Source organism: Microtus oregoni, unplaced genomic scaffold (genome assembly GCF_018167655.1).
Source record: "Microtus oregoni isolate MIOR12 unplaced genomic scaffold, Mior012 000013F_ref0000133, whole genome shotgun sequence".
NCBI classification, from domain to species: Eukaryota; Metazoa; Chordata; class Mammalia; order Rodentia; family Cricetidae; genus Microtus; species Microtus oregoni.
The window spans coordinates 42,906,299-42,930,091 of record NW_024543072.1 but is presented as its reverse complement, the minus strand read 5'-3'; the positions used below and the strand labels follow the sequence as shown (position 1 = coordinate 42,930,091).

At 47.8% G+C, this 23,793-nt stretch overlaps 1 protein-coding gene across 2 annotated transcripts in view; it reads right to left on the bottom strand.

The window, feature by feature from the left end:
- The window catches only part of Qsox1 (quiescin sulfhydryl oxidase 1), a 35,708-nt gene extending 13,234 nt beyond the window's left edge, over positions 1-22,474 (bottom strand). Inside the window, exons 1-5 of one of the 2 annotated variants that reach the window (XM_041662839.1) lie at positions 22,126-22,474; positions 14,260-14,360; positions 6,911-6,956; positions 6,128-6,230; positions 3,791-3,881 (exon numbers count right to left, since the gene is read on the bottom strand). In XM_041662839.1, coding sequence (XP_041518773.1) covers positions 3,791-3,881; positions 6,128-6,230; positions 6,911-6,956; positions 14,260-14,360; positions 22,126-22,396 — 612 coding nt within the window. In that variant the 5' untranslated portion in view covers positions 22,397-22,474. The remainder of the gene's footprint in view (positions 1-3,790; positions 3,882-6,127; positions 6,231-6,910; positions 6,957-14,259; positions 14,361-22,125) is intronic. The other variant, XM_041662840.1, reaches the window with a different exon arrangement.
- Between the last annotated feature and the right edge of the window lie 1,319 nt (positions 22,475-23,793).

The following is a 23,793-nucleotide window of genomic DNA, read 5'->3' as shown; positions in this document are numbered from 1 at the left end:
GGGTAGAGAGCCTGAGTACCAGGACTGCTGCTCAGCAGTTAGCAGCTAGCAGCTGTATTCTATCTAGACTTAAAACTTGCCGAGCAAATCACTGTGAGAAAGCTCATACAACCCTGAGGTTATAACTACTAAACACCACCCAAGATAAGGGCCTTGGAACTGTGCAATGTCCTATGGCAGTACCAAATAAACAGGGTAAAATGCTGTTTATTTTTATTCTTATACGTATAAAGCTTTATATATGTATCCTAGGTTAGAAAAACTATATTGATCAGACACAGTCCTTTTGTTTTTAGGGAGAAATAATGGAAAACAGTATCTCCTGTTATGTACACTATGTATTAGAATGCCACATTAATCTTCAGAATAACACTGGGACAACAGCCTGTCAGGCAGGTGCGTCCTGATGCTACAGGACCAATCTGCCCTTGACTCGACCTCCTTACCTGCAGAATGATAATGATGACAACAGTAACAAACAGAAATCTTCAAGGGCTGTTATGAAGATTGCACTGACTAAACTCATTAAAATGCTTGTAATAATGGCCAGCACGTGGTAGACATATATGTTATTTATTAAAAATATATAATTTAGGCTGGGTAGATGGACTGGACTTCAGATGCCCAGAACTCATGTAAAAGAGGGGATGGTAGCAGGCATCTGTAACCCTATGCCTATGGGGAAATGGAGGTGAAGACAGGAAAAGCCACAGAAGCACACAGGCCAGCTAGTCTGGCACATGCAGTAGTGAACGAGAGACCCTGCCTCAAGTACACTAGAAGGTAAGGACTGACGTCTGAGCTTCCCTTCTGACTTCCACGTGTGCATTGTGGCATGCAGATGCCTGTGTGAACACACACACCAGGACATGGTGGGACATACCTGTCGTCCCAGCACTTGGGAGGTGGAGGCGAGAAAGGCATGAGTTCAAGGCCTGGAGTGGTCCAGTTGGTACCAGGGAGCAGGGCACTATGCTATGACAGACCTGACCCTGTTGCTTGTTGGCAAAATGGGACTTTGGATTAGGAAAGCAGCCGAACACAATAAGCAAGGCTTAATGGGCCATACTATACTAGTAGGGACGTGGAAGGCAGTGGGGCCGAAAGCAATGTAGGTTATAATGGTCCAGCACAAGAGGGTTCAGAGAAGAATATGAGTAAGTGTCCTAGAACTATTCTTGTGAAATGTTGGCAAACAATGTGGCTGTTTTCTGCACATGTCCAAAGAATCGACCTGAGGCTAAATAAGAGTTTTGGGTTAATGACTGGCAGAGGAGATTTCAAGGCAAGCTGGTATTGACTCTGACGTGTGGCTGTTAAGGGTCACTCTCAGTCCATCTATAATAAAAAAGAACAAGCTGAGCAAGGAAAAGATACAAAACATACAGTTTGAGGAGAAAAGGAGCAACCAGGAAGTGTAATGGAGCTAAGTCCTTTGCTCAAAGAGAAGGTTAAAGAAAAGCTGGACTTTAAAAAAATAAATAAATAAATAAAGGGAATGGCCTCAGGCCAGGCCCCCACCCAGCTAAGCTTCTGAAAAGGTCCAGCTGAGTGAAAGCTGAAGCAGCTAAGGAAACCGTGGAAATAGAAAGCTGTGAAGCTGTGACTGAAGGAGGGGGTTGGTTCCAAGTCCAGCAAACAGCAGAAGGGCAGCTTCAGAGTCGAGGACATAAGAAATGGGCTGTGTGGACTCTCTCCACAGCTAAGGAAAGCCTCTGAGGCCAGGTGTGTCAGCAGAGTCCTTGTATGGAGGCCCAGAGAGACGATTTCCTGAAGCTGTGAAGCTGAAGCCTGGGTTGCCTTCAAGAGATCCCAGGATGCTGGAGTTGCCAAGAGTCATGGGATACCTGCCAAGGAGAGCTGCGAACAGGGAGTGGAACCAGCCCAAGAGAGAGAAGTGGGTTTCAGTCAACACAGGTAAAAGGAGTGGAGATCTGAAGAGCAATTTGATATCAGACATGAAGAGCGGAGTTTGGAGTTTTCCCTGATGGTTTTCAGTCTTGTTTGGTCCAGTATTTCCTCACTATGCTCCTTTTCCTCTCTTTTGGAATGGTAATGTATATCCTGTGCCATTGTATGTTGGAAGCATGTAATCTGCTTTTTTATTTTGGTTCTACAGGGGGTTACAGTTAAGAGACTGCTATGAGTCTCAGAAGAGACTTTGACCTTCAGACTTTTAAACAGTGTTGAGACTATGGGGACTTCTGAAGTTGGACTGAATGCATCTTCACATTATGATATGGCAATAAGCCTGTGAGGGCCAGGGTGTGGAGTGGAATGTGGTGGTCGGAATAAGAATGGTCCCCATAAAAAAAAAAAAACAAAACAAAAAAAAAAAAGAATGGTCCCCATAGGTTCATATATTTAAACGCTTAAGGAGTGGCATTATTTAAAAGGTTTAGGAGGTGTGGCTTTGTTGGAAGAAGTGGAGGGGGGCAGTGAGGGAGATTTGAGGTTTCAAAAGTCCAAGCCAGGCCCAGGGCTCTGTCTTCCTGCTGCCTGTGGATCAGGATATAGAATCCTTTGTTACTTCACCACTACCCTCTCTGCCTGCATGCAGCCATGCCCCTGCTATGATGACAATGGACTAAACTTCTGAACTGTAAGCCAGCCCCAATTAAATGCTTTCTTTTATAAGAGTTGCTGTGATCATGGTGTCTCTTCACAGCAATAGAACACTGACCAAGACAAGGCCAGTCTCAGTTACCTAGTGAGTCATAGGTCTGCCTGAATTATGTGGAATTCTATCTCAACAAAACCAAATCAAACCCAATGCTATTCTGTAAGTAGGACAGTAATAGTAAACAGTCCTGTTTTGTAGCTGAGGAAGCACAGTGTAGAACTGAGTGATGTAGTGTGTGGTGAAGGGAGAACTGATTCTAATCAGCATCTGTCAACCACCTGTGTTTGACAGGCCTAATCAAGACACAGATAGGGACCCCGGAGGGCCAGGCACTCTAAGAGAACTGCTGGCAGTTCCCCTAACTACACTCTGAAGAGCTGAAAGGTCCCAGAGGTCATCAGCAAGGAAAGATCTAAGATCACCCCCTCAGGTTTCTTCTCCCAGCTTAGAACATGGTCTTGGAACAGCATGGTCTTGGCACACCCACCTGGCACCAAGAAAGGCTCCCAAGCCATCTGTGGTAAGTCCGTGAACCAGCACCATAGTGGGTGCTCTCTATGGCAGGCGAAGAGGTGAATCTTTATAAAGTCCCTCTGCAAGCTGGCCACTCATTCAAGCTCTTTATCTAAATTGCCTTACTGAGCTTTCTAATATGACTAAACATAGCTACTTCTATTCAATAGCTAGGAATAAGGCTCAGAAAAAGTTGGGCAACTTGACCAAAAATATTCCTTGAACTGCTGGCCAAGGATCCAGTTTCCTCAGGAAGGACCAGGTTAATTCTCATGTATCTGCTTTCCTCTCTCCCCTCCCCCCTTTTAATCCCAATTCTATGTAGTTAGGGCAGTGAAGGAACAATACAGGTTTTGAGTCAAAATGCCCTCTTCCACATTACTAGCCGTGTGATCCCAGACATATTATCCTGCTTTCTGAAGTTTAGGGATTAGCAGATATGTGTTGGTATCTAGTCCTAGATTCAATAAACAGCAGGTACTACTTTTAGTTTCAGAGAGAGGAGAGAACAGACACTAACTTTTCAAGTGGAAAGGTAGCTACACTTCCCATATGCCCCAGCAGGGGTCAGGCAGTGCCTAGCTAACAGGTGTACAAGGACCAGCTGTCTGCCCCAGGGACTCTTCTGAGACTCAGGGAGGCTGAGTAGCTCACCTCTCTGCCCACGTAGGAGTTTTTGTCTTCAAAGATCAGGGCCAGGTACTCTGTGTTATTTTTTGCAAAGAATTCTTTGATCTCCTTCATCCTGTAAGAGATGAATGGGGTCACTTTTCCTCCATAGCCCGATAGCCCGTGGAAATGAGGTGAAGACCCCCAAGGCTGAGGACTTCCAATGCAGCACACCATAACCCTGCGGCCTCCCTCTGCCAGCCCACAGTGGAAGGACACCAAACCTTCAGTTTCAGAGGATGCCACTCATGCTACCTAATCTTCTCATTTGACCCACCTTGGGTTTTATTGTCTTATATTTTTCTTTCTGTCCCTTTTAGGAGTCAGGAGTAAACAGGAGGCAGGCTGGGGAGAAGTGGTGGGGATGCTGGCAGACCAGCTGTCTCCACGTTCTGGGTAAGGCCCAAGCTTACTGAAGACGGTTTTACTGGTTCCCTAAGAGACTGGTGATTAGAACCCATTAAATGCAAGCCCTGGTCCACGGCAAGTCATGACCAGTGGGAGAGCAACGCTTTCCTCTCTGAACAGGGAAGCAATGACCTAGAGTCCTGGGTCTGGAGAATGTAGAAGCCAATGAATCCAACCTCTTCTGCTCAAGGTGAGGAGAATGAGGCCCAGCCTTCTTGGATAGAAATGATTAAGAAGGTAAATTCTATCTCTCAACCAGAGAACTAAGCTACAGGTGTTTTTAAAAACTCAAAGAAAATTACGTCTCTTCATTCCAGTTAAAAGACAGCACCCAGCATAGGCATGAGAGGAGGTCAGGCGACAAGGCACATGGGTAAGGGGAGATGCACCTTCCTTTATTCTCACCCTGGTGTCTTACTTCCCTGCTCTTAACCAAGGACATGGAGCACATACCTCCAAACAGAAAGGGTGATGTCAGGTCAATGCTAGAATCCAACCTGTTGTCAGTATGAACGGATATGCCAGAGAGACACAAAAGAAGTTCTGTAGATAACATCAACCTCTGGGTGGCATTAGGTGGCCAGTCTCTCTGACCACATCCTCATACCTACCCTAGGCTGGCAGAGGAGCAAGTCCTCAGCCTTCTGGAAGAGGCAGTTCAAGTTTCATCACGTGTATCTGCCTATATTCTTCCTAAGGGCATCAAAAGGATCACTTTGAGACAGGTTGACAGATTTGGCCAGTTTGTTGCTTTTAAGGTTCCCAGTACAGAAAATGTACTATAAAGGACCTCTCTCTCTCTCTCTCTCTCTCTCTCTCTCTCTCTCTCTCTCTCTGTGTGTGTGTGTGTGTGTGTGAATGTGTGTGTGTGTATATGGGTGTGGGTGTGGGTGTGTGTAAGAGAATGAGACAGAGACACAGCCATGAGGAAATGGAAAAAAGGAATGGGGTACAGGCTACTGTGCATTTTCTAGAGGGATGACGTTATGGCTTGGATATGAAATGTCCCCAGAAAAGATTCATGCATTGAAGGCTTAGTTCTCTGCCAGTGGTCCAATCACTGAGGTTCATGAGGGTTCTGATCAGTAGATCACCCAGCGTATGGCTTTGTATTTGATGGCAGAATCAGGAGGTAGGATCTAGTTGGAATAAATACACAACACAACTGTGCACATGTCCCTGGGGGTTATATTGTCCTGAACTCTTTTTTTTTTTTTTTGTTCTTGCTTGGCTGCCATGAGACGTGCAGCTCTGGCTACCATGATATTCTGTATCATCTCAGACCCCAAATAATGGCTCTTGTCACATGTGTTGAAACTTCTAAAATAATGAGTCAAAACAAATCCTCCCTTCTTTTAAAATGTTTATCTGGGGGGGCAACAGTCACCACAGATGGAGTCTAACCTACATTAGGAATATATACTTGGCCCAAGGTCTCTATAAGACCTTCCAGGAAGATAAGGAATTGGGGAAGATGATAAAGGAGTCAATACCAGCTGACCAGTTGACCATTTTCAGTTTACAAACAGGGCTTTACTCTTCTGAACATCCTAGCCTTTTCTTCCAAATCTGATCTCCTCTGTCCTCTCACTTGCCAGTGGCCTTCCCTGGACTAGGCCAGAGAAAACATCCTACACTCACAAACACTCCTGAGGATCCGACAGGAGCAGCAGCAGCATGATCTGGAGAACTCCATCACACACTTTTCTTCAGGCCCCTCAACCCTCAGCCAGCCCTCAAAGGAAGAAGTCACTACCAGCTGCTCTGCAGTATGTCTGGCATGTTGGTGTATCTACCCATGGGTAAAGGGCACAGGAAGAGTCAACGCGGGTCCTCTGCCCGTGGCTCCCAACACCTTCTCCATGCTAGGGCCCCTGGCCGATACTACTCTAAGCCTGCCCCAACCCAAAATACTTGGCAGGATGCAGAGGCGGACAGGCTGAGGGCCATTTGTCACGGTGGGACTCCAGAGCATCAATGAGCCTCCTACGTAGCATATGCACGTTAGCACCAGCCACTACAAATGAGAACAGAAAGAGGGCATCAGAACAGAACAGACTCCTGTATCCTTGTCAGTTTCACTCACAAACAAGGTTCCCCAAACCAATTCCAAGAAGAAGCACATGCCAGCCCTCCTCTGAGAAGAGGGTGGGGTGAGGGCTCTTGTGGCCTAAAGCAAAGCAAGAAGCCCCATCCCTGCCCATCGCACTGGGAGCTAACTAGTTAGCAAAGACACGTCACCGACGGAGGCCATCTGAAGATCAAGGTGACTCTTTGACACGTGTCAGCTTGCCCATGTGCCCCTGCTCCTTTTCCTGGAAATAGGTCTCTGAGGCTGGTGTCTCCTCAGTGAGAACTCCCAGCCTGTCATGGCACTCAGCCAAGGGTCAAGGATCCTGAGGACAGAATGATGTCCCTTAGAATTGGCTGCCAGTTTAGGGCTATTCTGGGAAGATGGTGTCCCACCCACAAACCCAGGACTTTGGAGGTCACACTTGAAGGGCTGCTCAAATGGGCTTTGCTGAGGCATCTCCCGGGCTGACTAAGGAGACATATGTGGGAAAACAGACTTCTCTTGGGGACCTCTTTACCTTTGTGAAGGGTTTCCTTGACCCCCTAAGGACCCAGGTAAAAGCAGAAGGGCTAGAGAGAAGATACTGGTAATGCCAACACAGCAGCCAGAGTCAGAGCACCCACCTTGCAATGTTGTTCCAGAACTATTCTTGGAGAAGGCCTTAAAAAACTGCAAACAAACAGACAAGAGTCAGCGGTGATGTCAGGTGGGCCTGTGTTTAAATTGGGTGACTTTGGACAGACTACTTATCTTTTTTCAGTCCCACCTTCTTCACCTGTAAGTGAGATCATTGAGATTTTGTTCTGGGACCTTATCTAGTGTCCTCACATTCAATCCCCCTCCAGTGCCAGAGCACTCTTCAAACCCGAGGCAGCAGCTCGGAAACTTCACTAGAGACCAGCTCCATGAAGCACTGGTACCTGCACATTGCTATGTAAGCTATTCAGTGAGAGAAAAGTCACCGATGGCCTTCATGCAGGCCATCTGAAGAAGAAAGTGACTCCTTGGCACATGTTAGCTTTCCATGTACCCATCTGTCCTTCTGCCTTTTCCTAGAAATGGGTCTCTGAGGCCAGTGTGTCCTCATTGAGACTCCCAGCCGTCATGGCACTAGGCCAAGGGTCAAGAATCCAGGACAGAACCTACAGAGTAGTGGACCTGTGCCCCAGAAAAACAAGACTGCAGCACATGGACCCCTTTCGACATCATGTTGTCCTCTTTCCCCATATGTGTGACAGTCTGTTGTCAGAGTGAGAGGGCAGAGAGAGCACTAGGCAACTTACAACCTGGGCTTCTGCCCAAGGGACAAGATGGCTGCAGGGCTCTTGCCTATGTCCACAAAGTGCATGATAAAGGAAGTTCTGTGCCATGACCACGTGGCCTTCTCAGCATTCAGAAGCTTCCTATCCACCTTCAGGACAGTATTATCCTCTGAGAAAGCGGCCTCCACACCTCTAATGTCTTTCTCATTACACCCTTTCTCTACCAGCTCCTCTCCTAGGCTATAAAGAGATCTTAAGAAGGCTCATGCAAACTGTAGCACAGAAGGGAAGAAGGGCGGGACAACAGGCAGGCCTTCCTTCTTTCTCCAGTCACTGCATTTCCTGTTCTCCTGCACTGCCAAATCTCTTCTGCTCCCCAAATCTCTCCCCACTCCTCAGAGCCCACCACTCAGCTGAAATCACTCAGGAAAGCTGTGTGGTGACTCTCCCTAGCCGGTCCCAAGCACCCCAGGCACTGCCTGTTCGCTGCTTCCCACCTCCCTGCCTCGCTTTGTTTCTAATGCACATTTTCTTGAAACTATCTCTTTCCTGTCTTCCTTCCTTCTTCTTTTCTCCCTCCCTTCTTCCTTCCCCCTCCCTCTCTTTTTCATGTTGCCACCCTCCCTGGTTGTTAGCCCTTCTTGGCTCTTAGCCCTTGTCCTAACTTTGCCCCTGGCTACTCTCCTGGGTCACTGTCATTACCACCAGCTTCTCTTAGTCTTTCTCCTGCTGCTACACATCAAATCATGTCATTCTTCATTTAAAAAGCCCTCAAAGGCCCCATCAGGAAGACGGGCTCAGTTTATACTTTCAAATGAATGAATGGAAGAATTAAAAACAAAGCTGCTGTTTCTCTACTGCCAAGTAGTTCACTTTGCTCAGCTGACTGACTATCTGAGCCTGTGTCTCAGGTCCTTACCTGTCCTAGACTTCTGGTTCCTCCTGGTAAACTCCACAGAGGTGTCAAGGCACCCCTACCCACACACCAACCTACTTCTGCACCTGTGTTTTATCTCGCCCAGCAATCAGTACTCCTCCCTGCTTCCCAAACTAGCGTGTCCCTTCCCTACAACCCCCATCCATCTAGTCATCTGGCGAGTCTTGTGCCTCTGCCTTGGGGATACCTCTTCAACAGCATTGTCACCTGCCAACAAAACCTCTCATCTTGTCTAGACCAGGGCCAATAAGTGAAAACTTAGTTCCTGATCTATTACATTAGTCCCTGTTTGCTTTCTCTTCATGAGTCAGAGATGTCAATCCTCAGCCAGCGAGGTGGCTCAATAGGCAAAGGAGCTCACAGCCAACTTTGACTGCCCAAGTTCAATCCCAGAATCTACATGGTAGGAGAGAACTGACTCCTGAAAGTACACACACACACACACACACACACACACACAGAGAGAGAGAGAGAGAGAGAGAGAGAGAGAGAGAGAGAGAGAGCGCCTCTCAATCTTGTATTCAATTGTCTTCCTCCTTGCCACTGTTTCCTTCTCTAAGGAATAATTATGGGATTCCTCTTCCCATTGCCATACGTCTACATGGGCTATGAGTAAGATCCAAACTCAATACATTTAAGGCATTTCTTTCCAGATTTGAACCCAAACTGACCTTCCACCATGCCATACACTTCAACCACAATGACCTTCTACCTGAACTTAGGTCTAGTAACTCACTGTGGTGGTTTGAATAAGAATGTCTTCCACAGGCTCATATGTATGAATGCTTAGTCAACAGAGACTGACATTATTTGAGAAGGATTAGAAGGTGTGGCCTTGTTGTCATGGGGATGGGGGAGGTGGGTGAGGAGGTGGGGATGGGCTTTGAGGTTTCAAAAGCCCATGCCAGGCCCAGTGTCTGTCTCCTCACCTCCCACAGGCTGCAGAGCAAGACATAGCCCTCAACTACTTTCCCAGCAGTGTGCCTGCCTACATGTCACCATGATGATGATGAACTAGCCCTCTGAAACTGTAAGCAAGGCCCAGTTAAATCTCTGTAAGAGTTGCCTGGTCATAGTGTCTCTTCAGAGCAACAGAACAGTGACTAAGGCGCCCACCCACCTGCCTGACTTGGGTAGTGCTAACAGCTTATACATCACTGCAAGCCCCACTGTGCCTGGTATAGTGTCTAGCATCCTAGCTGTCCAGTCCAGCAGCCATAGCCCTTTCATCATCTCGAAAGCTCAAGAGGAAATCTAGTCAGGGCACATTTTTGTCCTCTTAGGAAAATACATCCTTGTTAAGTCAGCCACTGGAGGTGTGTGCCTACTGAGGTCAATTACCCCTGAAAAGATGACAACAGGCAGCAGTTCATTTGTTCAGGGTCTCCCCCCGCCGCCCCGCCCCAATTTATGTTATGCGTATGTGTGTTTTCCCGCATGTATGTATATATACCATGCATGTGTTTGACACTTGCATTAGTCAGAAAAGGGCATTGGATACCCTGGGGCTAAGGGTGGTTTTAAGTCACCATGGAGGTAATGAGAGCTGAACCCGGGTCCTCTGTAAAAGCAACAAGGCTTTTAATCATTGAGGCATCTCTCCAGCCCTGAGACAGGAAGGCACTTCTGTCTCCCTAGACTTGCTGCTATGGTCTTTCCACAATAGCATGACAATTGTTAGCACAATACAAGACAACAGCTAAACAGAGTTCCAGGAAGACTGGTGATGGCACTGGAGTCAAGCATATAGGACCAGTTTTCAGAAACATAATCAAGTCTACAAGTATTTTATTCTGAGCTCAGAAAGACCAATTGCCTTAGCTTCTTAGCTTCTGTGCTGTGAAAGATCAGTGTAGAGGATGGCTGGATGACAGCGGAGGTAGGAGACCTGAATTCCCTCTCTCCTCCTGAAAACTCACCATCTGGCTACAGGCTTCTAGTAAGAGTTCTATAAAGCAACAGCCCAGACTCTGCACTCCACAGCGCTCCATACTCTGTCTGGCCTTCAAAGACCTGCCATTCTTGGGGTCCTACTTCCCTTGCCCTACTTCACCCCTGAACACGAGCCTCTGTGCAACATGCCACACAGTTCTGCCCATAAGAGGGGGCCATTTCTCACCTTCCCTGCCCAAGCTACTCTGTGCCTAGGATACACCCACCACACAGAAACTATCATTAGATCCAGGGGACAAGAAACAAGAAGAAAACTAACACTTACAAAGCCCCACAAAATGCCAGTACCTGGGCACTTCCACAAGTAAGGCCTTTCTTATACTTGGCGATCTTATTAATAGACAGTGTTCACCCATTTTTACAGACTGGAAATCTGAGACTCTGGTCGAGCCTGTAAGTGACTTCCTTTGCCACACACAGTGAGCAGTGGAACAGTAAGTTTGCATCTGCATTGGTGATCTTTTCAGAGACCACTAAGTAGGCCTTCACACCTAACGAGGGGCACTGCTCTGGCCTACTGCTTGTTCAGCCCAAACCCACTGCAAACTCACCTCCCTCCCCCCTGCGCCTTTCTTTTCTTCTACTCTGGCCTAATGGGGACCTGACGGAGCAAGATCCTGGCCTTCAGGGCTAGGGACTTTCTAAACTGGCTGGACCACTGGGAGACCAAAGTGTGCTCATTGGCAAGGGCCGGAGGCAGAGAAAAAGAGCACTGACCCATGTCACGCACTAGAATGGCATGTCCCACCGTGGTCCTCACCTCAGGCTCTCACAACCTGTAAGGGTAGTGAGCAAAGACAGGGCCTGGCCCCGGGAGGGCAGTAGTCAGGGCAGTAGTCAGGGCAGTAGTACCATCTGGCTGGAAGGCTGACTTTTCAAATGTGTTCTGCTTTTTAGGGAACCTGGCACTTTAGGTTTTCATAGCAAGACTGAGATCTGAAACGTGTGAGTACTGATTTAAAACATGCTAGAAACAACCTAGCAGTAAGCTGGAAAGTAGTCACTTTAGCGAGGGACAGTCATGTTTTTTTTTTTAAGTGAAACAAAAAATATCATTAAACTTTTACTTTACCAATAGTTAACACAAACCAAATTTAGGATCACAATGTAAAATACACACTTTTTTATTGATTTTATTAAGCTATATATTTTTCTCTGCTCTCCTCCCCTTCAGCCCTCTCCCATGGTCCCCATGCTCCCAATTTCCTCAGGAGATCTTGTCTTTCTACTTCCCATGTGCATTAGATCTTTGCATGTCTCTCTTAGGGTCCTCACTGTTGTCTAGGTTCCCTGGGGTTCTGAATTGTAAGCTGGTTTTCTTTGTTTTATTTCTAAAGCCATTTATGAGTGAGTACATATGATATTTGTCTTTCTGGGTCTGAGTTACCTCACTCAATATGATGTTTTCTAGCTCCATCCATTTGCTTGCAAATTTCAAGATGTCATTATTTTTTTCTGCTGTGTAGTACTCCAAATGTACCACATTTTTCTTACCTATTCTTTGGTAGAGGGACATTTAGATTGTTTCCAGGTTCTGGCTATGACAAACAAGGCTGCTATGAACATGGTTGAGCACATGTCCTTTTGTATATACCCAAAGTGGAAATGCACATTTCTTAGTGCAGGTCACAGTAGTCATTTAAAGAGGTCATCTAAAAGGCACTGCTTAGAGTATTGCAGCAGAGGCCCAGCAACAGCGTGAACCACCTGGCCATCTTCTAGAGCGCTAAGGACAGGGCACTGGGTGCTTCTTCTCAGATGAAACTAAGCAGCAGGTTCCTCAGGGAAGCAAAGCTGTGCCAAGGGAGGCCAGACAAGAGCTTAGGAAATGGACAGCTGTCTACTGAACTGGCCCAGTCAGGTGCTACCGGTCTGGAAATAAAGGAAAGCCAGAAGGACTAGGTAAGGTCCCTCCCAGGCTCTCCCACAGTCAGCTGGGCAGGTAAGGTGATTAGTCACTTAAGGCATCCAGGCTGCGTGTACTGCGTGACTTCAGTAGGTGCTGAGGAGCCTCTGAACCTGCACCTACCTGGCCTCCTCCTCACACCCTATATCTGGCCGCTCCCTGGCTGAACAGAAAGCTCCAGGTGTCAGGGCCTACTGAACCCCAACTCATGTCCTGAATGGTCTCCCTGTGAGCTATACAGTAGCTAACCCCCAGGGTTCAGGGCTCACTATGGATGATGGCTTCAGCTGCTACACTGGGGTTCCTACAGCTTCCCACTTAGTATCGCTCACTCTGGGTCTGCACAGAGCATCCCCACTGAAATACCTTGTTACACATCTTGGAGAAAAGGACAAGCAATGTCTTTGCCAGGGAGACTTTCTACTTAGAGGGGTGACTGCTAAGAGCATCCTGGGGGATGTGGCAGTAGACACTGTTTTGCCACACTGTTCCTCAAAGCAACCTGGTCTGAGAACATGGCCTGGGTCCTGATTTTAAGTGGTAACCATTTAGGAAGTGATGACTCTGGGGTGGGGAGCCTCTGAGTCCAGTGGGGGTCAGAGATGGGCACTCCTGCAGATGAAACTGCTAAGTGATCAGACTTGTAGACTGGACTGAAACTTGAGGTTCCTGAAATCAGAGATACATTGTCCCAGGGATAATATTCGGCATTTCAGCCTTCAAAGGCATCTCCTGATTACTCTTAGTGGTTATAGAGAAACTGCTTATGTAGCTGTCATTCTGTGGGCAGGGCTGAGCCCTGGGAGGACCCTTCCCCTAACTGCTACAACTGCATCATTCTGGACTTTTAAGAACCATGGTAACTGTCCAGACATTAACTTGTTGGGAGGCTGGAGAGATGGCTCAGAAGTTAAGGGCACTGGCTGCTCTTCCAGAGGACCTGGAATTCCCAGTCACACAGTAGTCCACAACTGTCTATAACTCTCTAGACTGTCTATAACTCCAGTTCTAGGGAATCAACAGCCTCACACATGCAGGCCAAACATCAAGGCACATAAAATTAAAAACTATTTTTTTCTTTTGTTTTTTTTGAGACAGGGTTTCTCTGTGTAGTCCTGGATGCCTTGGAACTCACTCTGCAGACCAGGCTGACCTTGAACCTGCCTCTGCCTCCTGAGCACTGGGATTAAAAGTGTGTGCTACCACTACCTGGATATTAAAAACTATTTTTTAAAAGAATCACTGGTCTCCTATGATCACTGACGGAGGATCATCAGAAAGCTCATGAGAATGTGTACTTCCAGAGCTGGAGTATGAGGACCCGCATGCCTTGGATGTTGGTGACTTCTGTCCCTGGAAACTCTGCCATCTGAATGAAGCACTGCACATTTCGACTATGGGGGTGAGGCGATCCCCTAAGCCACGCTGGCATATTTCTGTGTCAAAGCTTTTCCTTGATAAGGATGAAGTATCCCAGTGTCTCTGAAGAACAATAGGCCCAGAGGATGATCCTGTCTACAGAAAGGTTGTAGAGTATGATCAGGCCTCCAAGAGTGGGAGGTCAGAAGTGGGAACTGAAAATGACCTTGAGAGCTAGCAGCACTCACTAGCCTGTGTGATGACTACATTACAACACAACGCAGAAATCTTCCCACCCTAGCATTCCCACATGCCATCTCTGTCATAAAGACAGACTTTCTCAGGACGAAGAGCAAGCACCTCCTTTTCTGCCTCTCTCTAAAACAGTGCACCAGAGGGTGGACAGTACTCCAGAAGCCAGGACTTTAAAGACTCAGGCCCAGAAGCATCAGAGAGTTCATTGGAGCTCAGAAGCCCAGGGAGATAGCAGGGAATGCAGAGCAGGGGCTATCTGCTCAGCTGGAGCCATCCCCAGCTCCCCTCTTCGCCACATACCCTCACAGTAGGGAAGCCAGCGATGTTGAAGTCTCGGCAGACATCATTATTGGTCTCATCAGCACAGTCCAGGACAGCAAGATTCAGTACTGGCCTCCAGTCTGAAAGGACAGATAATTCCAGTAAGTGAGAGAAGCTAGCTCTTCCATCTAAAACCCCACAGCCATTAATCCCCCCAAACTCCTCTGAGGAAGGGCATATTCTCTTCAAAAACTGACCTCTGAGACAGTTCCCTCAGTCTTCATTTAGGCAGAGCCTCACGAGAAAGGCCCTAGACCTAGGATGCAGTTAAATAGCATGGTATGTTGCCTGGTAAAGGCATCTATGCTCCCTTTGTGCTTAGTGGGTGTGGCATGGGGCTGGAGGAGCTAAGAAAGACAAATAAGGAGTGTGGCCCCCAGGAAAGGCCCTAGTACTGCCTTTGTCCCTGAAGAGTCACCTAAGATGGGGATCAGCTCCCAAAAGTAGAACATACCTTGGGAGCTTATATTCCCCAGCAAGCTACCCCAAAACAGAGGCACAAATTCCAGAAAGAAATTTGTGGGGAGAAAGAAAGCAGGAGATCCAGGAACCCCAGGAGAGGAAGCCGCAGGGCAACCAACAGTCAGGAAGACTGGTCAAGTTTCCTCTTCAGGCCCCAGACCTAGCGACTTCTCCCTGAGAAGTAACTAGCAGAGCAAATAATGGCACAGACCAGAAACTGACAGAAAATCAATTCATACTAACAGCTCCCCGAGCTCTAACTCAGGTCAGGGGTGCCAGGTCTATTCCAGCACAGAGCAGAACACATATCCATGAGACCACATAAACCTTGGGGAAGCTGTGGTCAGTGTCAAATTATATAGCACAGACCTCCAAGCTTTGAGGCATTAAAGAGATTAGTCCTGTGGGTCAAGCCTCGCCCTACTGCTGGTAGGAACAGTCAATAGCCTGTCCACAGGGATTTGCTCACCTGACTCCAAATCCTGTCTACACTCCCTCCTGAGTATCTTCCCCTACTCGAGCCATCACTTCCTTGTCCTGCTCTAAGTGGCCTGGACACCTGATCTGGGTTCTTTACTCATTTCCCTTCTAAGCTACCCTCCACACCCAGTGAGCTGGTACTGCATCTCCCACAGGGCTCTTGGAATAACCACATACAACTTACTTCTAATGTGGTTCTGCATCACCAGCCTCTCCAGCTGCCAGTTCGTCTTTTCTCTCTGTGGTTCTAACTGTGCCACCCTCTACTCATACTCCTTGGCAGTTCTGAGGATCTTAGAAGATCTGGCCTCTTTCCACATATCTAATTCCCTCTCAGCATTACTCCAAAGCAAAGCCAAAGGTGTCCTCCCTCCCTGACAGCACGCTGCTCACATGTCTCCAGGTACTCCCTCTCTGCAGACTCCCCTGTCAGATCTGACTCAAATGGACTACTACTTTCTCCCAAGGAGAGCTGCCTCATGTGTCCAAAGTTCGGACCCACAATGACTGGTGTGTACACCTCTGTCTTTCGTTTTTTTAGACTCCTTGTTGCCAAACAACCTTTACCCAGCACACAGTAGGCACTCAACCCAGACCAGGGACCAGCTTTCAGCTCATGACTGCTCTGATCTTGGTACTTTCTCTTTATGTCCAGCCTCAATTTTATTATAGTCTAGGTAGCAGGTGAGGTTAAAGAAGTCTGTGATAATGCCTGAATTCATTCAATATTCACTCATCCTTCAAAGCAGTGGTTCTCAGCCTTCAACCCTTTAATACAGTTCCTCATGTAGTGATGACCCCCAACCATAAAATTAGTTCATTACTACTTTATTACTGTAATTTTGCTACTGTTACAAATAGTAATATAAACGTCTGTGTTTTCTGGTGACCTCAGTGAAAGGTTAAGAACCACTTCTTTACAGATAAAGGGTCACAGAAGAGCTCACCAATTGTCACCTCCAGCTTGAGTTCAGAGTTTCTCACGGAATAACAGATGATGGCACACTAAGTCCTTTCTGTGTCCCTGCCAGAGGGAGACCAAGGACTAGTGAGGTATACAGGTCATCTTCTAGGGCCATCTGGCACACTCTAAACTAGGCCCTTTTGTTCTGCCTCTAGGGAAGAACTTTGTTCTGGAGAGACTTACAGGAAAGGCCCAGCTATCCTTAAGAAATATCGGTACATACCACATAGGAAGAGGAAAGAACGGGACATTCTGTATCATCACACTCCACTGCCACCATGTGATGTGGCCACCACGCCCCCTTATCTGCAAATGAAGATAGGGACTCAGAAGCCTCCTACCTTGAGAGCCTAGGAGACTCGACAGACTTACTTGTTCCTCTGCCCACTGTACCAGGGTCAGGGCATTACCCTTATATGTATGTTCTTGCTCCAAGTATAGCCTTCTTAAGAGAAAACGGCAGAAATAGCAGAAATAGCTGTGCCTTCCAGTTAAACAGCCTCAATAACTGGCAGCAACCTGGGCTGCAGCCTTACTTGGAGGACTGTGCTATCAGCACGTGGAGTGAGTTTACTGTGTGCTCAATTTATCTAGTTCAGTGTTCTCAACAACCCGATCAGGAAGTACTAAGGCATTTATCTCCAAATCTGCTCTCCTTAACTAGAAAACAGATCAGATAACCATGCCTAAGACATGGTAAGCTAATTAGTGGTGAATCTAAAATCTGAACCCAGGATTTGAGCCTTGGAGCTAATTTCAAAAGGATTCAGACCAGAACAGACAGCTTCTACACTGGTTTTTCAATAGGGATGCAGGAAGACAAGGATGCAATGTAGATCAGAGGTGGAGGACCAAAGGGAAGATGATGCTTGGGTTGGTTGGCTTTTGTAACACCCCCCACATCCTCTTTGTAGACAGGGCCTCACTATGTAGCCTTAGCTGACCTGGAACTTGCTATGTGGACCAGTTGGCCTCTAACTCAGAGATCTGTATGCCCTTGCCTCCCAAGCGCTGAGATTAAAGGCATGTGCCACCAACTTGCCTTGCTTTCTTTATACCGTGATTAACTGTGCTCTATGAAATAAAACCAGTGCCTCTTCTGACCAGCATCAATCTCAATGGGTGGTGGAGGTGGGGGCTGGGGCAAGTTAGATGATGGTTAAGTTCTGACCAAGGGATGTGGTGTGGGAGGTTCTTCAGCCAACAGCCTTTAAGATACCAGCCCACTTGGGCATGGTTTCTTATACTGTAAATGTAGCTGTAAAGTGTGTGCTTGCTCTCTTGTTCCCGGCTCTGGCTTCCAGCTGCTAGACTCTATTCCTGTCAGTGCAGAGGACTGTTATCTAGGACAGTAATCTGTAAGTTTCCCTTAAATAAATAACCCTCTATTATTCATAAAAAAGAGAAAGAGGGTGAGCGCACGCTTTACAGCTGCATTTACAGTATAAGAGACCATGCCCAAGTGGGCTGGTATCTTAAATGCTATTAGCTGAAGGAGTGAAATGTCCCACAGCAGGAATGTTTTTCACAATGACATATACAGTTATGGTTCGCACTTTACACTAGATACTGAATGCCTGGATATTCATGATCCTAATGTGTTAAATATCATTTCCAGGAGCCCACTGGTTTGGACTGAGCTAAAGCACCAGGGGCAGGCAATAAGCCATACAAGATAGAATCAACTTATGCTTAAGTTCTAAGCTACTAAGTTGAAACCAAGTTATCGGACCTCCCAAGAGAGCAGGAAACAGATAACAGCCACATCCACAAAAGGCCAGCTTTAGCCAACATTATAATGAAGTCTAAAACAGTGGTTCTCAACCTGTGGGTCACCAACCCTTTGGGGGTCACATATAAAATACCCTGCATATTAGGTATTTATATTATGATTCATAACAATAGTAAAAATACACTTATGAAGTAAGTGCATGAAATAATTTTATGGTTGAGGGTCACCACACCATGAGGAACTGTATTAAAGGGCTGCAGCATTAGGAAGGGTGAGAACCCCTGCTCTAAAGCTTCCAAGGAAATAATTATGAAATGACCAATACATTTTTTTGGTTTGTCTTCTGTGTTCTCTTGTCCTCAGCCCTTTTGTCAGTAAGGCCACACCCTCACTCAGCTCATCAGGACTTTACAGGATTCTAGAATCACAAATAAAAGCCAATTAAGATATTTAAACTAAATTTTCTTTCTCTGGCTGTCTCATTGGTGCAGCATAGCTATGTGGTGGGACAGACAAGTACTCTGACGTCAGTGAGAGGGGCTTTCTGGTGTTTGGTTGCTCACACCCCAACTCGCTCTTGAGGAGAAGTACTCCCCACTACATTTCGACTTGGGCAGAATAATTTCTCTAGTAGCAACACAGTAAACTGGAAAATGGAGAGTAGAAAGGATGGATGGCAAGAGAAGCCAAGAGAGGTACAAATTTTGCATTGGTGGGTGAGGGGAAAACCTCCAGTGGGAACTCTGCTGTGTCCATACACAAGTGTCCTCTGGAGTCCCAGACAGAGTCACCTCCTCAGCTCCTTAGTGCAAGAAGAACACCGAGCCCAGAGGCAGAAGAATGACCCTCATAACTCCTGGCCAATGTATGTGTGCTCCATATGCCTCCTCTCCGGTACTCAGATCCGCATCGGTCGGAAGGCCAGGACCGTTGGTCTTCAATGCCCTTTGCAGCTCCAACAGAAAGTTTCCTTGCTCATGCTCTCATCTGGACTCCTGTGAGGCTTTGGTTACTGGCTGTCATGAGTGTGCTCCCACACTCTGTGGTAAGCATCACAGGGACACAAGGACAAGATGTCATCCATGCTCTCAAAGCCAGCAATGCTCACTAAAGTCAAATCTGCCAGCCTTACAAACGTCAGTTCTGTATGCGCTGCTCTCCTGCAGGGAGTCACCGCTCCTCCCGCCCAAGCTGTGAAGTCAGACACTACTAAGGCAAGAACCCACAAGGGTTGGAGAGATGGCTCAGGAGGTAAGAGCCATTGCTGTTCTTGTAAAGGGCCTGGGTTTGCTTTCCAGCACTGATATGGCAGCTCACAGCCATCTGATACTATGTCTCAGAGGACCCAATGTCCTTTTCGGTCTCCGCAGACACCAATTATACATGTGGTACACAGACACACATGCCAGGGAAACACTCACACACATAAAATAAAAACAAACAAATCTTTAAGGAGAAAAATAACCTTCCATCAGCATTTTTATAACCATACTTGCCTGCTGATTTTTTAAAGGACACATTTTTCTGTTTCTGGCTCAAACCGTAAACACTCACTCTGACCTACACTTGTGCCTTGCCAAAGACTCAAGACAATGGCCTACCCTATCTTGAATTTGAGCCTTCATAATCAAGAGCCAAAACAAATGGAGGATGTAGAGGTGAGGAATCTTCTTAGCAAAGAGCTGGCACAAGAGAAATGGGTAACAACTAGGCTGTCCTTCTGTGACTGTTCCCTCACTTCAATTCCTCCCATAAGAAATAGGTGAAGCACGCTTATCTTTTCAAACACGGTTTCATGCGTTTGCCCATTTTTCTGCTATATAGAGTTCACTGGCCCAGCTGCTATGCAATCAATGTTTTGTCATTAAACAAATATTTGCTGAATGATTAGCCAGGGAATAGTAATGAAGGTCCCAATTAGACCCAATCATTTCCTCAAACATATGGTAAGACAAGAGGATCTGCTCGGGAGCAGAAAGGGGCGAGTAAGCCCCCAGAAACAAGTGCTCTGCCCCAGGCAGTGACTTCCCAGAGACCCTCCCATCCAACTCTCTAAGAAATGAGCCCTGTCCAGTCAGAGTAAATCCTAAAGCCAGCTGGTCAGGGTTATAAATGTCTCCCCAGCTCCCATGATCTTCTACTCTCTCTGTTCCTGTTCAAAACACTTGTAGCAGCACAGGGAAGTCTGCGCCTGCCATGACTCAGAGTGGTGAGTGCAGTCCTCTGCCAGCCCACAGCCACACAGCTCAGAACACAGAAGCCAGCACTAGCTTCTCAGCAGGGAACGCCCCTCACTGTCACAGGTCAACTCCAGATTCGTCCCTTACTGATACAATCTTGCTGAAGCAATGACTTATCCCCATGGCCAAAAGAGGAGACCCCCAGTTTCCACTGAGACCTCCCTACCTCTTATTTTCCCCTGATTCATCTCCATAGACTTTGATGTCTCTGTTTCTCCTTCCATAAGTTAAGGTTTGCTTTTGGTTTTCCTTTCAGAGAAGGACTGTCTCTCCATGCAAGACCCCTTTTGGAAATGGTAACTCTCATACAGAAACAGGCTATGTCAGTATGTACCTGTATGTGCAACTCATAGGAAAACTCCGGGGCACAAGAAGCCAAACATGTGAGTCAGCTGGAAGCTAATCTTTCCTTTCAGCACACTTAAAATACAAGAATCTTCTAGAATGAGTCTATGCGCTGCCATTAGACGGCTCTTACGGACTCCACTTAGAAACCTATGGGGAGTTTTACAGTGTTTGGGTCCCGACATGACCTTCCTTCAGCTTTTCAGTTCCACAGCGCACATTCTTTCTTCCTACTGCCCTGATCAGATGTGTTGACATCATTAAAATAGTGTTAAGGGCTGCTCATGTGGATGATGGGACCAAGAGGCATGTGGGCAAGTATAAACTGGAGGTAGGGGAAAAGCTTGTAAGTGCTGTTAAAAATTGTTTTTGAAAACTCCACACCATTCCATGTGACCACTTCAGTAATGGCTTTGCCAGCTGCTCACAGGAGGGGGAGACTAAGTCTGAGAATTAACATGGATAGACAGAAGCACTATTTGCACACAGTTGGACTTATCAAGAACCACTAACCCCACAGAAGGGGGACCGCAGTTCCAGTTTGCCCATCTCTAGAAATGCCTGTTCCCTGAGATGCTTACAGTTCTCATCCATGGTTACTTCAGATGGCCAGCTTTGTGGTACCCTGCCTGGCACCACAAACCAGGGAATAGTCCACAGAGAAGCAGCAAAACCAGAAGCCAGTTACTGTCCATCACTGTGCCACTCCTGCCCCCACAGACGGCCATAACTTGGGTTAGGCAGATGCTGCTACAGCAGGGAATCTTTAAGCTTACTGTTTAAGCACTCAGTATATAATCACCATTATTACCATATCCCCTCAGCTCTAGGTCTTAAGTATTTAAATATTTTAGCATTGCTATAACACAACACACCTTAAAAAAATCTCTATGCATTTTGTAGTTTTTCTAATCCTGCTACCCCTTAGGCTGTAATTAAATGAACAGTGGGTCCCACAATTGTTATTTTAGAGTCAAAGAAACATGATCTTAATGTCCAGGACAGTGACTGGAGCACCGAGCAAGGACCAACGCCATACCACAGGCCTATGTTTAGTTTGGTTTTGTGGGATTAAAGGCTAAGGATAAGCGAGACCAGACCCAAGGGAAAGACTAATAATGATGTGGACAGGAAGCTAAAGAGCTAGAGGCAGCAGCTGGATTGGAAATGGGCAAACAGGAAAGCATCCAATTCAAAGACAGGAATGAGAAAGGAAATGTGTGTGCCAGCTATGCAAGTAGCCATGGAGGTGGAGAAAGGTGATGGGGGCGGTAGAAGGAACGTCAGCTCTTTTCTCCCCAGCACTGTGCCATCGCGACAGCTAGAGAAGTTGGCAAGAAGGGGTCCCTGCGCAAGGAAGGGTACCGCCACAAAGCCAGACTGGAGTAAGTCCTAGGGAAGAAAGAACACAGGGGACAAGGAAACTGCTCACAGCTAAGAGACAGACTTGACAGAGGACAACCCAGGAGGAGAGGACTGGGGGCTGCGAGCCCAGGAGAATTTGAAAGCTATAAATTGGGGGGAGGGGATGGGCCAGGGAAGCAGCGAGAGGAGGGGGACAGGCTAGCGGGACAGCTCGCGGGACCTGCCCAGGTGGGTCGGGGGAGGCCTCCACTTCTCACCCCGCACGTCGTTGGCTAGCTCCCTCCACGTCGGGGCGAAGGCGATGCAGTGGCCACACCAGGAGGCGAAGAACTCCACGGCCCAGGCGCTGCTAGAGCCGAGCACGGTCTGGCGCACCGTGTTCGCATCCAGCAGCGTCAGCTGGTCTGAGGACGAGTAGAGCACAGAGAGCTGGGCCGCGCCAGCGCCGGACAGCGCGAGCAGCAGCGGCTGGAGCAGCAGCAGCAGGAGCTGCGACGGCGACCCCGAGTGGCGGCCGCACCTCCACATCCTAGGCGGCTGGAACGTCCACCTCGCTCGAGTTTGTGACCAGTCTGTACCGGGAGGCCGCCGCGAACCTCCGGCCTCCGCCCGCGAGGAGGAGCTACGAGGCTCCGCCCCGAGGCCGACGCCGCCTCCCGGGCCGCCCCTGCCGGCCGCGGGCTCAGGAGAGGCGGGGCGTGAGCTGCCACCAGCCAGCCGAAGTCTCCGTGTAGGTCGGCGCCCGCCGCTCCTGCCCACAGCGGTCTAAGCCCCGGGCCGGGTCTGCTGGGGGCCTCAGGCCGCGGCTCGGGGTCGCTGCGGGGGCCGGGCGGCGTTTGGCCACTCTCGGCCCCCGTATCGGAAGGAAGCGGAGTCCGTTGGCATGGTCGTTACTGGTTTATCTTGTTCCTGGAAAGTTCCAGGGGGTCCCTCACGCAGTTTTGACAGTGTGAATTCGAAGTAGGTGGGAGAAAAAAGCCACGAGGTAGGAGATTGTGATTACCAAGGCCCACAGGAGCCAGAAGTACGCTCGCCTCGGGAGGCCACTGGCCATTCAGTATAGGGAGCTATTGCTTGAGGGTTTTCTACCCACAGTCGGCTGGGCTCCCTTGCCGCGGATGCGAGGTTTCTTTAGAGTTCACACCCCACCGCCTTCGAAGTTGTTGAGATGATTCCACTAAGGAGGGGCTCCCCACAGGCCAGACCCTGCATCTGTCTCTCTTAAGCCTATTCAGACAGTCCCATATCCCTACGCTCTCTCAAGCCTTCTGATCAACTAACCCTGTGTTCGCAGTATGGAGGTGGTAATGGGCTTTCTGTGGTCATCTTTTGTACCTCGGGTGTCTTGTGCGATATCTTGAAGGGAGGAGATGGTCCTCAAAAGATTGTCACCCTGAACATTTCCTTTTGTGTCTCTGGATGAGCCCCTCCCTGTGATCCCTTGGAGGAACTCTTGAGAATTGTTACTCATTTTCTTCGCGAGAAACTGAGTGATGTCTTGGTGCCGGACATGCACCAAGCGATAGAAGACTGAGGGGTGTGGACCTTCCACTGGGGATAAAGGATGATACGCAAGCAAATGTAGATTGGCCCATGCCAAACACTATGGGGTGCTCTCTCTGTCGGTGGTCAGGGACAGGTACATTTTGGTTTTTGCAGGGACTGAGTCAATAATACCACTGAAGACCACATATAGGTTTGTATACTTAGACAATGACAAGCCACTGAATTGGGTGAGGCGTGCCCAACCCTAGCTATTCTGCAGGCTGAGGTGGAATAAGAGGAGTTCCAGCCCCAACTTGGGCTACACAGTGTCTTTAAAAAAAAACAACCCAAAACAACCAAATTGTTATATAAAATTCCTACCCTTTTATCTTAGTCAGGTGTACCTTCATAATACTCCGGAAGGCTAATTTCTTTCTCTG